The 17426-nt window shown below is 35.1% G+C and overlaps 1 protein-coding gene across 39 annotated transcripts in view; it reads left to right on the top strand.

The window, feature by feature from the left end:
- Window positions 1-15622, top strand: part of mbnl2 (muscleblind-like splicing regulator 2) — an 87300-nt gene extending 71678 nt beyond the window's left edge. For 3 of the 39 annotated variants that reach the window (XM_077205410.1, XM_077205411.1, XM_077205412.1), the window contains exons 6-11: window positions 1170-1223; window positions 1542-1695; window positions 3889-3924; window positions 5185-5279; window positions 9108-9227; window positions 12160-15622. In XM_077205410.1, the coding sequence (XP_077061525.1) occupies window positions 1170-1223; window positions 1542-1695; window positions 3889-3924; window positions 5185-5279; window positions 9108-9224 (456 nt within the window). In that variant the 3' untranslated portion in view covers window positions 9225-9227; window positions 12160-15622. The other 36 variants (XM_077205427.1, XM_077205428.1, XM_077205418.1 and 33 more) reach the window with 24 other exon arrangements.
- Window positions 15623-17426: the final 1804 nt, after the last annotated feature.

The following is a 17426-nucleotide window of genomic DNA, read 5'->3' as shown; positions in this document are numbered from 1 at the left end:
AGCATCCTGTTTTCTTTACTAAATACTATATTTTGCTGCCCGTCATTCCATTGAGCCACATCTCTACTTCTTACCAGTACTTTTGCATGGCATTTTATAAGTGAAGAATATCTATGAACTAAAGTTAGTTGCATATAATCATTTATATTAATATATAAAATATAAATATGGGCCACAACTGACACCACAATAAATATAATCCATAACCAGCAACGTAAAGGAACATAAATTGGATATAAGAATAAACAGAGCTCCACATTTTGTGATCACTCGCATCAGTTGTTTTGACCTTTACGCTTTATAAGTAGAGAGTCATTTTAATCCCTTAGTTGGCAAGAAATTGCAACATATTGTGACAGAAATGAATGTCAAGGAAGGCATTTCTCCTAGACGACTTTGCCTCGTTTACCGAGTGTCCTTTTATTTCCCTTTTGCTGAGTGATGGCAAATGTCATAGCGCATGTTAAAATCGCCAGATGACAACCGCAGATTTCCATTGGCAGAAACATGATGCTGTTTGTACCCTATTCCAGTCTTAATTAGCAATCATGCAAGCGTTCAATAGACGGCACGCTGTCAGGCAAAGTTAATGTAGCCTCGATATTGACTAATCTGACCAAACGAAGCTGTTGAAGAGATGTTGACGGCTCTCGTCTCTGAAAGAAAATGCCTACCTGACATTCTGCCGTCATTTGATTTTAATCCGCCACGCACACAGAAAACCCTTCGATAGCGGATATCGGGTGCCGGATACGGTCAGTGTGTTTTATGCAGTGTTTGTTCTCTATTGATTTACTGCTAAAGATGATTCCGAGAGCTTTCATAGCACTAATATCTACAATCCCATTTGACTTTGAACGGTAAATGGTGAGAATCTTGATTTCTGACGCTTTTAACACAGGTACTGTAGATGCTTTTTGCTTTTGTACTAATTCAGAACGTAGCGATATGTTTCTTTGAGACGAGTTTTTTCGTTTATGTGCATGCCTATTGTTTTGTATGTGGTATACTGCATTCAGATTATTTTTGTTTTTGTTTTTTTCCTTCTCACCTATCCACAATGCAATGCTGTCCCCATGATGCACCTCTGCTTGCTGTTACCTGTATGTTAATACGCTTGAATCCCATTGGCCCACTGCCATCATGTGCTCGCTGCCTGCTATTAAAAGACTCAGTCGACTGCCAAAGCAATGAAGCGACCCCTCGAGGCATCTGTAGATCTGGTACTATGACCTTTCACCTTTTGCTTTGCATGTAGCTTTTTAATGTACTGTAGCAACTCACAGACTTTTTTAATTTGGCTTCCTTGTTTTGATAGAAAAAGTAAAAGTCACCAAGTACATGTATTTAGAAATTACCATCAGTCAATTTTGAAGAATGAATGTGTGTGGTAATTATTGAAGCCTAGTAAACATAAGTGCCTCTAAAACGGAGCGATGCAGCTTCGAGTCAACAATGTGCATTGATATTTGTGTAAGTGGATGCGTACAAACCCCGTTTAACTCACGCATGTCTTCTCTTTCACGTGTCGCCACACTCAGGCGTTTCCCCATGGAGTCCTGCAGCCCCTACCAAAGAGACCAGCACTAGAAAAGAGTAACGGGGCCAGTACTCTCTTCAACCCCAGTGTCTTGCACTACCAACAGGCTTTGGCCAACGCACAGCTTCAGCAGCCCACCGCTTTCTTTCCCACAGGTAAGAACACACCTGCACACATACAAACCCATGCACACACACACACACACACACACACACACACACACACTGCTTCGTATTAATCACCCTAAACGTTACACCCTTTTTCTCTCCTGCGATCCCGGCGCAACGTCTTGATAACCGAGGCCTTTAAAAAAGCGTTTGTTCCTTTTGCATGCAGTGAGTGCACGAAATACTAATGCATAACTTCGAGGGAACGTTTTTTTTAACCAGATATGTTATTTCGGGAGCACTCCTGATTTGATTTTCAGTAGCGTTAATGGAAGTTTGGGGTTCTTTGATCTAAAAATCATTGCCGGCCATAGATTAAATTAGAAAAAAGTGATTTGATCAGCACATCTGTACGCTGTCAGATTATATATTTGACTCCCACCAATATGGGACAACACATAATACCGATAAATATATATACGTGTATCATAAAAAAAAATTTGGATCACAATTAATATATGCACAAAGTTACAGTAACAGATAACATAAAATACTCTTTGAAATATTTAGAAAATTGAGAATCTTCTATTGCAAATGTAGAATTTCCAGATGCCAATAGCCTTTTAATGGCTTAATATATTAATATGCCTGGCCGATATATATGTGTGTATGTATGTATATATATATATATATATATATATATATATATATATATAATCACTCTATCTCTACAAAATTGTAAAAAAAAAAATTATATTTATATTTGGTACAATATTTACTGCTATTTGAAAACAAGAGATATTTATAATTTATTTAAATAAACATGGTGATAAATTGTCTATCACTGCGAAATTGCTAAAATGACAAAAATATAATAAAATATGTATTATAATATATGATAAATGTAATGTATGATAAAATCTTATATGTGTACACACACACCCACATATATATATATATATATATATATATATATGCACACACACGTTTATATAAATGTACAAATTTACAAAAAACATCAAATTAACTCTAATTATTAAAAAAAGGTGCCGGCAGTCTTCAAATGGCTAAATATTGTTTGATTAATTGGCCTGGTGAAAATTGCAGGTACATTTTGTTATTACTATTATATTTTATACAATATTTATCCAAGATTAGCATGTCTGAATTTTTTTTTTATTATTACTATTAATTTAAATGTTTATACATTATATATTAGAATATATAATTATTTTTAAAACAATTATATTGTACAGAAAATTTTAATTATTTGCAAACAAAATTTCAGATGCCAGTAATTTATATGCTTTAATTATCTATATTAATATTTTATTACCTATATTATTTACATTTACATTTGGCAGACGCTTTTATCCAAAGCGACTTACATTGCATTTCAAGGTACACATTTACATTCTTATCGGTTCTTGATTTCCCTGGGAATCGAACCCATGACCGTGGCGTTGCAAGCGCCAACGCTCTCCTGTCTGAGCAACAGGAAAGCTTTATTTATTTATTCATCTTCTTAACTGATAATTAATATTATCGTTACAATTGTTCTATTATTATTCTGTGTAATCAACTGAAAAGATCGTCCTGGCTGATATATATGGATGAACTGCAGTAAACAATAGCACTATATTCCACCTACTATCGTTTTTTACCTGTAGGCGTATCTACTGCAGTATTTTTATGACCATAAACACAGGAAAAACTCTCTGTGCGTCGGGTCTCTGCAGTCTAATCCCTCGTAGGTGTATTTTGTCATCACACACCCACATGGTGGTTGTGTTTTGTTTTAGCTGTCCTCCTGTGCCCCCGTTCCTCCCTCTTCTCCAGCGCTGGGTCTTTTGTAACAGCAGTATGTCTATTTTAACCGTAGGAGTGGCTGTTCCCTCACCGCATGACTCTCTTGTGTATATATGTGTGTGTGTGTGTGGCTGATTTTTAGCCATCTTCCTCCTCTGCCCTGTTGCCCTCTTCCTCTTCTCCTACACTGTGCTCTAATTTCACAATGCTAAGCTCCTGTCCTCTCATTGCGGCCCTTGCGAATATTGATCCCGTTTATCTTCCTGGAATACACCGAGGTTTTTACCGGAATGACGACACGGTGGAGCAAGCGATCTATAATGACAAGCTTAATTGGATTTGTATGGCATGCTGAATACTGAATCTCTGGCTCTGTCTAATATGTTTTTCTTCCCTATTAACCTCTCTCCACTCTTCACTGCATGGTCACAGGGTCAGTTCTGTGCATGGCTCCTGCTAGCAGCATTGGTAGGTTCCTCCTCTTTCTGTCTGTCTGTTTCCCACCTCACATCGAGATCTAGTCGCTCTTACAGGTGATTCGAAGCTTGATTGACCCGTGACCGTAACGTCACATAAGCTACCACTTCAAATTCGATCCTTTTAGATTAGTGAATCTGTTTCCTGCTTCTGTTCACCTGCAAGAGTGCTCTGTGTGTTTGAAATATTCACATTTCTCTCTTTTGGGGATTTTCATTTTATTCATTGATTGTTTGCAGTGGTTATTTTTATTTAATACAGTAATTCTATGTGTTTTGCATATTATTATTCAATATACTTCCAATTTTTTTCACAGTGGCTATTATTATTATCTGAATTATATATATTTTATATTATTCAGTTTGTCATATTTAATTTAAAAAAATTATATGTACATTATTAGGATTAGAATTTTTTTATAATTATTCATTTTTATAAAATGTATAAATATTATACATTTACACTATTCATTTTAATTTAATTCGTTTAAAAAAAACAATTTTGACAGCCACATTATTATTTTTATTGTTGTATTCTTTATATGTGTATGTATTTTACATATGGATATATTATAATGCAGTACTCATTTATTTTAACTATTATTTTAAATTCATATTATTATTTTACATTTGATATATTTACACAATTTTTTTAATTATAATTAATTTCACAATCTTTCACAGTGGCTATTTTTTTATTATTATTATCATCTTTAACATTTAATGGTTTTAAAACTGTCATGTTAAAGTCGTTTAAAAGGGATTTGTGTGAAAACGGCAGATCCAAGCGAACAGGCTCTTGTTAATAGGCATTGTCTTGTGTTGTGTACTATTGATTGGGAAATTTGATCAGTTTCCTAGAGAAATAGCCCACGTGATCATAATTGCCCTCGCCCGATCTGCGTTAACAGCACGTGTAATCTATCACTCGAGCTAACCACCCATGCCAGACTTCTCTGGGAACAACTGATTATGGTGATAAATTTCCTTGAGGTGATTGTAATCAGCCTTTTTCCTCTTGTTTTTGTTTTATTTTTTCCCATGCTTCTCTCGCTTTGCATCGTGATTGCATGCCATCTGCTGGTTTAACCTAACGATGGCTCGCTGCTCTGTAATATACACCATTGCTAAACTACAAAACCAAAAAAACAAACAACAAAAACCCTACCAACCAACCAAACACCTGTTGCATTGGTTTCCATAATGCTCCACCTACCTGTTCATTGCTTCCATGGTTCCCTTCCTGAAAAAGTACCCATGATGTACAGTGCTACGCCTGCTACTGTCTCTGCAGCAACAACTCCTGCCACAAGTGTCCCCTACGCAACAACAGCACCAGCCAATCAGGTTTGCTCCTTTTAAAAGCTTTCTTTCATAAATCCCTGAGCTCTGAATAAGCACTTTGCCTCGAATTCTTTGGCACGAGTGGCAAAATCAAAAGCATTTATTCGGACGGATCGGTGCTTATTCAGAGCTCGCACATTGGCAAATAGTAGTTGTGTTGTGTTGCATTATTTTCTTGTTTTGTTCTGCATGTCCTTGCTTTATTTTGATGTCGAGATATCCTTCCTCATCTACACATCTTGATGGCAAACACGTCTGGTGTCGAGCTTAAAATACACAGTCATATTTCCACGTATTCTCCCGCTCTGGGTTGATTTGGGAAGGCAGGGAGAAGGTGAGGTTTGCAGAACCAGGGCGGACGTTGCGACGAGGCTTTTCCACAAGGCGCTAAGAATGGTGCTGTAGGAGGGAATGTGTGTGACGTTCACGAACCGGCAATTACAGCGTCCGTGTGACAATAGCCCTAGACTTGCTCATGACCTCCTGCTGCGCACACGTCAACACCGTTTAATGTGTTTCTGTGGCAAATTCAGAGGTCAAACTGCACCCAAAACAGCTATAATGTTCTGAAAATCCGAGATCTTTTATCAATTCCCATCATGCATTCTCGGACCGCTCCCATTCTTTGGTATTGTTCACTCGGGGTCAGACTTTGAGGGCTTTCCCACTTCCGTCGTTCTTAAATGAAGCCTTCCTGCCACCGAGTGGCTTTTCCTGTTGTTTCGCCGGGCTTGAATATTCTCAGGAACTGGGACGTTTGTAGTCAAATCACGTGAAATTGAACCTGTTTCCTGAGGGTCTCTTGCCAGACGGTTCAAGGCTCTTCAGCGCCACCTGGCAGGAGAATGAAGTACTGCACCTCACGTCTCAGCAGTCTCCAATCACGTTAATTGAGCTTAAAAGATGAATGTTTTAATCGTACAATATCTTTCATAACCGATTAGGATTCAGTGTAACACTGAACAGGAGAAGTGTTTTGTATCCCGTTTATTCGAGTGAAATATCCGTTTGTGGGAAATTTTCACATTTTTCTGTGGTTTGGAAATTTACACTATTGTTAAATTCATTATTAATAATAACAATAAAAATATTTTTAAATATTTTAAATGTATATAATAATAATCATTCCGATTTTATTTCATTAATATTTATCAAATAAAAATAATAGTGGTAATAAGTACTATTAAACTTTAATATTATTACAATAAATATTTCAATGTTTGTAGTAGTAATTGTACATTTAAAAACAATGTATTATAAAACTATTAAATATTTATTAAATAAATATAATATTACTAGTAATAGTTATACATTTAAAACAATGTTAAATTATTAAAATTTATTTTAAATTATTATAACAATTATAATGCTTTAAATGTCAAAACCACTGAGAAATAAATGTGAAAATTGAAAACGGAGATATTAATAACAACAAGAATAATAAGGATGTTTATTAATAATAATTTCATTAATGGTTTGGTAATTATGTATTTGTATGTATTGTATACATTTTTATATTAGTCATTTTATTATATATTGTTATTTTATCTATTATTAATTTTATTTCAAAATATTTCAGATTCAGATTATTTAACCATCTTGACTTATTTCCATGTGAAACAGGATTTTCAACAATAAAAATGTGAGAATAAATTGATTTGATGGTGAAAAGCGTGCACCACTGATTTGTGCACCGTAAGGCCAGAAATATAAATGAAGAAAATAAATAGTCAATTGTGCAAAATGTCCAAAAAACGACACATTAATATTTACATTATACTTTTATCAGATGCTTCTATCCGAAACGGACTCGTGCTGTTTGTTCTCAGTGGTGTTTTAATGCAGGTTTTCAGAGCTGAAGAAGGAACACAGAGGCCTTTTCTCTGGTGTTTGTTTGCGTCAGTCTCAGAGCCAGACAGACAGAACCAGCAGCGTCCGCTGAGTCATCGCCGCGAGCGCTAATCTCACACATGAGTTTAATTATGCAGCGAGAGAGGCGTAAACAAACGCTCGACTGCTGCACAGACGCAGCTTCGAGGTGACGACTTTAGCTTGAAGCGGATGAACGCAGGTCACGTTATAATCTACTGAGCTGAGGCTGTGTTCGGGATGGCACACTAACTCACTGCTTACTGCCCAGTACACAGTGCATACTGCCTACTGTTTTTTGAGATTAGTGTGTGAAATAGAATGCAATATGCTACGAGTAGTTGTCACATGACAAACAGGTTGTTACCTTACAAATAAATGTGCTGAACATGCTTTTTTTTTTTGAAAATGTCCTACATTTCGATCCTCACTTACGGTCTCGATCTGACCCATACAAATTCTGTTTGTTGGTGTAAGTCAAGTTGATTCGGTTCAATTAAATCATGTTTTTCACTTAAAATCAGTTGATTAGATTTGCTCCGCACTGAAAACACTTAGCTTACTGTGGTAACATGTACATTAACTAGTCTGAATCAAATAAAAAATAACATCATCATGTTTGAATCAAATTGCCTAAATTAGGTTAGCTGATTTTAAGGGTTTCGGTAACAGGAATGCTTCAATTATACATAGGTAAAATAACTCATTATAGCTGGGTTTTACAAAACATCACAAATCAAATCAAACCTACATATTACATATATATTTTGTAAGCATAAAAAAGTTATGCAAGATCTGAATCAACTTTATTGGCAGAGTATTAGTATTACATGATTTATAGTTAAAAGTTTGCGATCTCGACTCAAACACCCACGCGATCTTATTCCTAAATGACAACGATTTGTCTGTCTAACAAAATCACTCCGGAACAATTCAATCTGTCATATATAAAACCGCTTCACAAACAGTCTTTTCGGCCAAACAGTATCATAAACACATATTCCTGTTATCACAGAAGTACTGGGATAAAATGTATAGGTGTCTACGGAAACGGTCAAGATAGAGACGAAATAGTCACATGACACTTCAAATAACAACTGTATTGATTACATCGATCGTCATTGAATCATTCATTCAAAAAACACTGATTCATCCAGTAGTGAAATGAGTGAGTCATTGAATCATTCACTCAACCTGATTTTTATGTAAATAACATGTACATTTGTTTAGTTGTCTGTTCAGAATGGTGATCTCTGTTTGAAACAACAACCAAAAAAATCGTGATTCTCAATTCAACAAGCTCAAACAAGTATGCAAAATATACAAGGAATGTGCAAGGCGTCCCACATGTGTATGCAGTGTATTATAATAGTTGCACATACCAAATACAGTGCAAAAAGGATTAAATGTAATAACAGTGCACTTAATTACGGTTCTACACAAGAGAGAAAAATAGAGGAGTGTAGAAGTCAGGTGGTATTTAAAACCTTGGGGAAAAAGCTATTCTGAAATAATATATGGTTTTATTTGTCAAGAGAATAGGCTATTTCATATGACTGACTGCATCGTAATTATAATTAGAAGTTTTCGATAAAGCAGACACGTTACTATGAAGCGCACGTTCTCCCAAAACTGATTGGTCGACATCACAAGAATGTAATCGTTGAGGGAATTTATCATTATAATGACAATATTTTCTTTTTCAAGCTCTGTTGAAGCATTGGTCTCTGTTTGCATCACTGAATCATTATATTCCTGCTTATAAAGCTGCTTTGAAATCTGTATTGTTTAAAGCGCTGTATAAATTGATTTGACTTGATCGGAAACCTGCCGTAGAGATTAAAGTGAAATTTCTGTGCTACTAACAAGTGTTTTCGGAAACACAGCTAGATTGTACTTTACCCTAACATGTATATGTGTACTTATAAAAGTGTTACATTAATAATTATTCCCCGCCTCCAGTTCACTCACGCTGAATTCTACACGCAGATGAAACGTCACATGGAGCGCGTTGCATTGTGGGAATCAGTATCCCAAGCAGTGTCCTCAGATGCGTACATCAGGTTTCAGCAGATGTAGTAGGTAATGCGGGAATTTCATGCATACTATTCACTGTATACACACTGCATACTGCAACACAGTAGGACTTCTATGGCAGTATGCCAATCCGAACACAGCTTCCATACTGATTTCAGTGTCCTTGAGTTATGGAAGGTCATCTGGGTATTCCATGCATACAGAAAATATGGTAGGAAATAAAAGTGTGATAGTATGCCGTTTCGAACACAGCCTGAGACTCAGTGTTAAGTGGGACTTTTGGTATGTGAACTGATGGGACGTCCCTGGCCTGTGCGCTCCCCATTGGATCTGATGTGCGAGGGGTCGTTGCGAGCTGTATTTGTAGGGCAGCAGCGCCCCCTCCTGGACAGAGAGAGGAGCTACTGAGAATTATTCCCTAAAGCTCATTTAAATGTTAAAACTTTAATCTAATATCAACGGTTATGAAACCTTTTTATTTACTTGTGTGCATTTAGCAATTACTTGATATCAAAATAATGTTTGTAACCATGTAGCTTAAAAAGGCTTCATGAGTTTTAGTGGCTTTTAATTCTTGGCTGTAGAATATATATTTTTACAGAGATATAGAATAATATATAAAACAGATATGCACATTTAAAGGTCTATAGAATCAAACATTTACATTATATAATGTATGTATTATTTTAATAATGTATATTTACATTGATAATATGATATATTAAAAAACTTCACATATACACATTTACAAATTTAAATAATCAAAAATGTACCTTCTATAGTGTATGTACTACTTTAATGAAGTATATTTACATTATTATTATAATGGTATATTTTATATATATATATATATATATATATATTTTTTTTTTTGTAATGGATATGCACGTTTAAAGCTCTATTTCTATATTAATATTATTTATGTAATGTATATTTGCATTATTGCAAAAATAGTTATTAAAAATATATTTAAAAAAACTTCAGATATGCTCGTTTACATTCTATAATATATCTATTATTTTAAATGAAGTATATTTGCATTATTAATGTAATGGGGTTTAAGTATTAAAAAAAGTTAAGACTTTTAAAAAAGTATTAAAATTCAGATATTACTGAAAGTCAGATATGCACATTTAAACTTTAAAGCTCTAGAATTCTATATTTATATTTTGTAATGTATTTGCTTTTATTTTATAGTGTATATTTACATTAATATAGTTATATTTACTGTTGCTAAAAAGTATATTTATGTTTATACAATCTAAAAAATATAATTATATCTAAATAAAATATAATTGCATATATTTACACTATTTAATCTATTTAAATGAATTAGTAATATTATATACTGTTGATAAATTACATATTAATATATATATGTATATATCCTAGCTCCGTCTGTTTATTAATAGCAAGTAGCATATAATGTTTTTTCAGTGTGACTAACTAAACTAGGACAGAAAACGGCTAGTCAAATTGCTCATGGGGTCTTTGAATACAGTAGTCTGAAATAAATTACATTTATTTTTTAATAATAGCAGCTAAACCTGGTTTACATCACATACAATATCATAATCCAACATAGAGTCGCTGTTCTCCACATTGTCATTGTCTCATCACTGTGTAGCTTGCATGTGAACCCTCTCTGGCCTTGCTTTCCCATCATGCCGCGGTGCAGCCGGCAGTCACACACCTTTACCTCACAACGCTGACTGTGTTTCATGGTGACTTTACACATTTGGTGACTGAACTAGGATGTGAAGCTTGATCACACTGCGCTTTTACTGTTGGCTTGGGCTACTTTAATAAAACATATCAAGATGTTTTGAATCCAGGCAAAAGATTAGATATACGACCAACACACTTTGCGGTAATAGACCAGCTATGTCATTAAATATTTTTTGATTATATATGATGTTGTTTGAGGCATTTCCATGGGTTTACATTACTCCCACATGCATGCATGCAGAAGAATTAAAAACCTGCAGAAAAACACACATAAAGACATCAAAATATTGTTCTGTGACCCGAGGCCTTGCTGATTCCCACCTCTAATAAATGCTGTTATATAACCGGATGAAACGAATGAGACTGTATCCACACTTTGAGATGGAGACCTGGCTGTGTTCTGACTCGCATACTAGCATACGACTGCTATTTATGCAGTATGCGACATCATTTTTTTGTATGCAATGATAGCCTGCCAAAGTTGACATTTTAACATGTATTGTTAAAATAACATGGAAGCTATATATGCAAACGTTTTTTGAAAGAAATCCATTCTTTTATTTTGATCAAAAGCCACAGTAAAAGGCATTTATAATGTTACAAAAGATTCTATTTCAAATAAATCCTGTTCTTTTGAACTTTCAATTCACCAAAGAATCGTGAAAAAAGCTTCAGCAGCAAATCATCATATTATAGTGATTTCTGAAGGATCATGTGACACTGAAGACTGGAGTAATGATGCTGAAAATTCAGCTTTGATCACAGGAATAAATTACACATATATTCACATAGAAAACAGCCGTTTTAAATTGGAATACTATTTTACAATTTTTACTGTATTTTTGATCAAATAAATGCATTGGTGAGCAGAAAAGACTTCTTTCAAAAATATTAAAACATTTAATGGAAGTGTACATTGTTTATTTTTTATTATTTAACAAATATTCTTCAACAGAAGCATGCAAATAAAGCCAAATCCTTTGCATTTGCTGCGTTTTGCACATGAAAAGACTAAACACGAAGACAATCTTTTTTTAGGGAGTATTTTTGAGTCTCTACAGTACAAACACTACATCAACATGCACACGCTCAATAAATAGCATGCACATCCCTCGCTCATGTCGTATCGGCATCATCTCTCTCTACACGGTGTCATGTAGCCTATAAGTCTGAGTCCTTGAGATGGATTATGATGTTTCATGGGCCTTTACTAATACTCAGATGCTGTTTTGTGTTTGTTTTCCTGCAGATCATCTTGAAGTAAACCACCGGAGAGGAACGGGGTGTCAGGAAGCTGCTTTGAGAAACCCAAAAAGATCCCTGTGTAAATACGACCTGCCCTCCCCGATAGAACTACAGCAACCTGCATGATAAAGCGTAAACACATTAGCAAGCCACAACACACACTCACACACACCGTATACCTGTTATGCTCAGAAAAGTGACTCAACCGGTTTCTAACTTCAAAAACAAAAGATATAAAAAACGAAACAAGAAAATATATATGAATATATATATATATATATATATATATATATATATATATATATATATGTCAATGTACAGCACGTTTCATAGAGGCATAATTGAGATTCATCCGAACGATCGTCACCAGTCAGATAATGTGTATTTTTCTCCCATGGTTGTTTTAAATGAAAAACAAATGCACAATGTTCACCCTGAGCGGACGACAAGCGCAAACACACACACACACACACACACACACACTCGGTTTGCACTGTCAGAAATAGTGCTTAATAATAAGTGCTTGATTGTCTTGAACGGGAGGACGTCTCCTGCAGAGTTTGTCTTAACATCCCCATGACCCTCCGGATAGGGGAAAGAGGGGTTGCTTGATTTTTTTTTATTATTTTTTTTACATTTTTTTCTTGTTTTAATACACCGAATGTCACATGGCGGACAAAAGAAGATTGTCTCCTGGTCAAAATGCGCCTCCCTCCGGTTACTCCTTCTTGGACTTGAGCTGATCCGTCTTCGCAAGCGGAAATGATTCGTTTTTGTTTTCATCCCCAGCGGCCAAAGAAAGGTTTACTGTGTGCGAATGTGGCAAACCACGTGCCATGCAACCACCTTTCTGTCTCTGCTAAAAGACTGTGTTTTACTCCTTCCTTTATTGTTTTTAAGTGGACGGTGAATGATTTGGATGTGTCCGTGGGAACACTGGCCATCAGGGAGTCGACTCTGGCTTCTATCCCGTGCCAAGGGCTTACATTAAACTGGAGAGCTGCTGTAAAACAAACTCGTACACGAGACGGACTTCTCCAGTTTGCCTGTTCGTTGTCCCAATCACACGGTGCCCAGCGAACGGATGAAAACGTGAGGAGGAGGAGGGGGTGCGAAGCGTTGAAGTAGACCATCTCTGACGCTCTCGCCGATAATCCTGTTTTATTTGATAAACAGTTTAGAAGTGCCTAAGAAATCTATTTTACACAGCAAGCGTCTTGAGAAGATGACTTTATGTGGGGTCGGGGGTTATAAAAACACTCAAGAAAAAGCTCCCGAATTGACCAATTTGGACGAAAGAGACGAGAAACGCGTAGACGTACATGCATTTCGTACACAACATCATCATGGTCTGTTTCATTTACGCACTACATGGTGCGAGACTGAATGGCTCGAATGTTGATTCTGTTGACGTCGGAAATGTAAAGGACGAGCTAAATGTCTGTAACGTCGCGTGACGTTTGAGTTTGGCGGACGATTGTGTTCTTAACCAGTTTCGTTGTCGAGTCAGGACTGTCCGTTCTGTCGTTTTCCTTCTAAACCGCATCGTTTCATGTTTAATTTCCTGCCTGATTTCTGATGGGCGAAGCGTGTGTTTGTGCATCCATGTGAGCGTGTGCATGCCTGCGTTACCCATCCAATCAGAAACATCATGTCTTTTCATGGTGCTCAATTAACACAGACAATCCACCGAGACGTTTGGTTTCGCAGGAATATGGCACTGGTCTTAGCATTTTTCCTTTTCTTTTTCTATTAGGGCTTTTTTATTTCGTTTTTTTTTTTTTTTTGTCCAAAAGTTACAGTTTTAATGTAATTTTTGAAGTGGAAAGTGATTTAAATATATTTTATCGTCATTCTGTTTTGTTTTGTTAAATGCTAGAACACGGAACAATGGTGTAACCTATTTTAAAAATGAATGTAATTTATTAAGCCGGGCTTGGCTTCGCGCGGGCGTCCTCAAAGCGACGGCGGCCTCGGCCAATCAGGAGCCGCTTCTAGATCTCGCGTTCGGGACGTCGCAGCGCAAGCGCAGGCCGGGCTGTAGAACTGCTTGTGTTATGTAAAAAAAAAAAAAATGTTTATTGTATAGGTAATGTTTTACCAAAAAAAAAAAAAAAGCTAAAATAGAAAGAAAAAAAAACGTAAAAAAAAAATTCTCAGTAGTATAATAGTTATTTCATAATAATATTAAGTTGTTGCTGTGGCAACCTAAAGTTGCGATACTAAATTTTGGTATTTTTGTAAATGATGTAATTGTTAAGTTGATTCTTTTCTTTGGTTTTTCTTTCTTTTAGAGCACTGCAAAAGGTTAGATTGTAAAGCAGATATCGGAACATTTCCTTGTTTATGTCGAGATTATATTACCAGGAGATTTCTCCGTAGCATTTAACAGTGTAACGTTTAAGATAGTAGTAAATACTCACCAGTTACAATAGTGTGACGTAACTTAAGAAACGTTTAACCCGCGCCCCTCTTTTTAATTGACAAAGGATCTCAAGTACTTGTGAAGATCGTTTTTTTTATATTATTTATGAAAGTTGTCCTGGTTTGTTCAACAACCCAACGGTTGCACTTTGATTTCCTGTAACTGTAAGATGTTCATTTCAAAACGATGCACAATGAATATTGTATGGCGACACAAATCAATGATGGTTGTTTTATGGCTTTAGTTGAACCAGAAACCTAAATATTCAGTAAGCATCTTGCATGGTATTTTATGTCAAATTAAGAAGTTATTTTCAATTTAATCTGAGAAGATAAAAAAAGAAATATATTGAATGTTTCTATCTACACTATAGAGAAAAAAGAAAATCTGCACATGTGATGAAAGTAACGGATGTTGTTGATATGGGATTTCTCCCCAAATGAGTTGTGGGACACAAAAATTGTTGACTGATGGTGAAAAAAAGCACTTTGGGATCAGTTCTACTGAGCAGACACAGCGTATCCAAACACTTTGCCTTACCTTTAGTCCATTGTTTTTAAGCTTTTGTGTTTCAGAGCTATTAATATGTACTAGGGTGTCAACAGGTCTACTGAATTTACTTCTCACCTCCATCTATATATGAATATACTATACCTATAACTAAGACATGTAAGAGTTTATTATTATTATTATTATTTGGGAGCGTTGTCACCGAGAGGCCGAAAGGTTTGACGGTGTCGATGCTGTTCAATGCCCCGTTCCTGTTTTCAGTGGGATTGTGGGTATTTTTACGCTGTGCTGCTTGACTTCCATCAGTGATGCAGTAGCCCATCGACACATTCACAGAGATAATAATAATACCAGAAGAAAATTATAAACCAAGCCCTCTTTGGATGATATTAGTTTTCATGTAACCATTTTAAATGTTTTATTTGTGCATATATATATTATGTGCTATTTTATGTCATATAGTCAAATGTTTTTGGTTCCAGAAAAATAGTGTAAAATCTATTGAGACAAAACGAATAAAGAAAGAGAAAAAGGATGGATGTGTGCTTTATTGTATTTGCATGATGATCTGCATTGACAGGGTTTCTGCGGCTCTTAAATCAGAGCATTGAGAGAAAAAGTTCATATATTTCTTTGCATTTTTGTCCTTTTCTAATCTGAACATGTTTAAATCAAGATACATTTACTTGAGATGCAAGTGTAAAAAAAATAATAACTCGATATGAATTGACTTTATGCTTAAAACAAGAACAAACATCTGTCAATTAGTCGGGAAAACTTCCCTTTGAATTAAGTTTTTCAGTTTTTTAAATGCATTTCTCAGATATTTGTTCTCATTTTAAGCATAAACATTTTGATAGATTTCACAGAAAACAAGACTTCATATATTTGTGCTTGTGCATCTCTAATAAATGCATCTTGATGTAAGAATCTTTATGCAGTTGCACTGGAAATCAAGTCAAAAATACTGAGGAAGTTCATGATTGTTTTTGCATTATGATCAGAAGGTTCAGTAAAATATGTTTTTTGGTAAAATTACTTAAAAAAAATTATGGATATCTGTTTGATTTTATATTTTCAAACTCTGAAGTGTTGCTTATACTCAGTGTTTCTCCCTTAAAGAACATTTTAACATATTGTGTTTTCTTCAACTTATCCCTTACACTTCCTTTACTTGGTCTTGAAGAAGTCTTCATAAAATATTACATTTACCTTCATAAAACCGGTACCATGGTAATACCGTGTTTTTTAAACACAGTTCCCATCGTCGTTTTGCACAGTTCTGTTTTCAACGAAGGGAAAATGCATCAAACTAATTGAAATTTTTTGTCTCCCAAATAACTGTTTCCATCCCATTTTCTTTTTACTGATAAAATTGTGTGTAATGGAAATACTATGCCAAATGAATATTGTAAATCATAATAGTATTATCATCTGATACCACCCTTTTAACATGTTAGGGCATTAAAACATATTTAAAACTGAGTGATCTTGTATTAATTGTTACTCTTGGAACGAGTAGTTGTTGTTTTGTAATGTTTATGACGTTCCAAACCTGTTTACATACTTTTCTGATGCTTTTATGGCCCTTTTCTAAGTACATTGATTTTAATTCCTTGGAAAATAACTGTGTTGCACCGAAGAATAAAAGTCACACAGGATTGGAAAGTCATTAGGTGAGTAAATATTAGAGTACGACGGGCTAAAGGAGCATTTAACTTTATTCTCTTTTAAACCACTAGATGGCACAAAAAATCAGCTTAGCACTTTTAATGAAGTCCCCCTGTGGTGAAAATCCAGCTTTTAATGTTGTTTATATGTCTATGTGGTGTTTTTAATATGCTTTAAGACAAACCATGTGTAAATTCATAAGTCGACACCATTGCTGAGTATTTTCTCCTTAAAACTGCAGTGAAACAAAGACAGTTTCAAAAACACGGTTTGAAATCGCTGGTGTTTCTGACGTCACAAACTACCTTGTAACCAATCAGATCAACATGTGATCGTCAACGAGTGGATCTCTGAGCTGAGTGAGTGTGTGGAGGCGGGGCTCATTTGCATATTCATAAGGAACCCGGATCAGCAAAAGTTGATTCTGTGCTAATTTGATCAAATTTTTAATATTTTTTAAAATGTAGATTTAAGTAGCAAATGAGAATCGCTAAAATTATTGACTGTATTTTGAGACAGGTTTTGTTAATAATTTTCAGTTTTTTTCAAGGTAATTAAAGCAACAGTTTTTCAATAACAGAAGAATGTAAAACTATGGTATTTATGGGCTTAAGTTGCGTGTCCACCTTTGAGATAATCATATTTATAATGAAACCATCATATTT

This window comes from Siphateles boraxobius, unplaced genomic scaffold, assembly GCF_051911475.1.
Source record: "Siphateles boraxobius isolate OS27281-9 unplaced genomic scaffold, OSU_SipBor_1 53, whole genome shotgun sequence".
Taxonomy (NCBI): Eukaryota; Metazoa; Chordata; class Actinopteri; order Cypriniformes; family Leuciscidae; genus Siphateles; species Siphateles boraxobius.
Note: the sequence above shows the minus strand (reverse complement) of the source record. Positions and strands in the feature narration are given on the sequence as shown.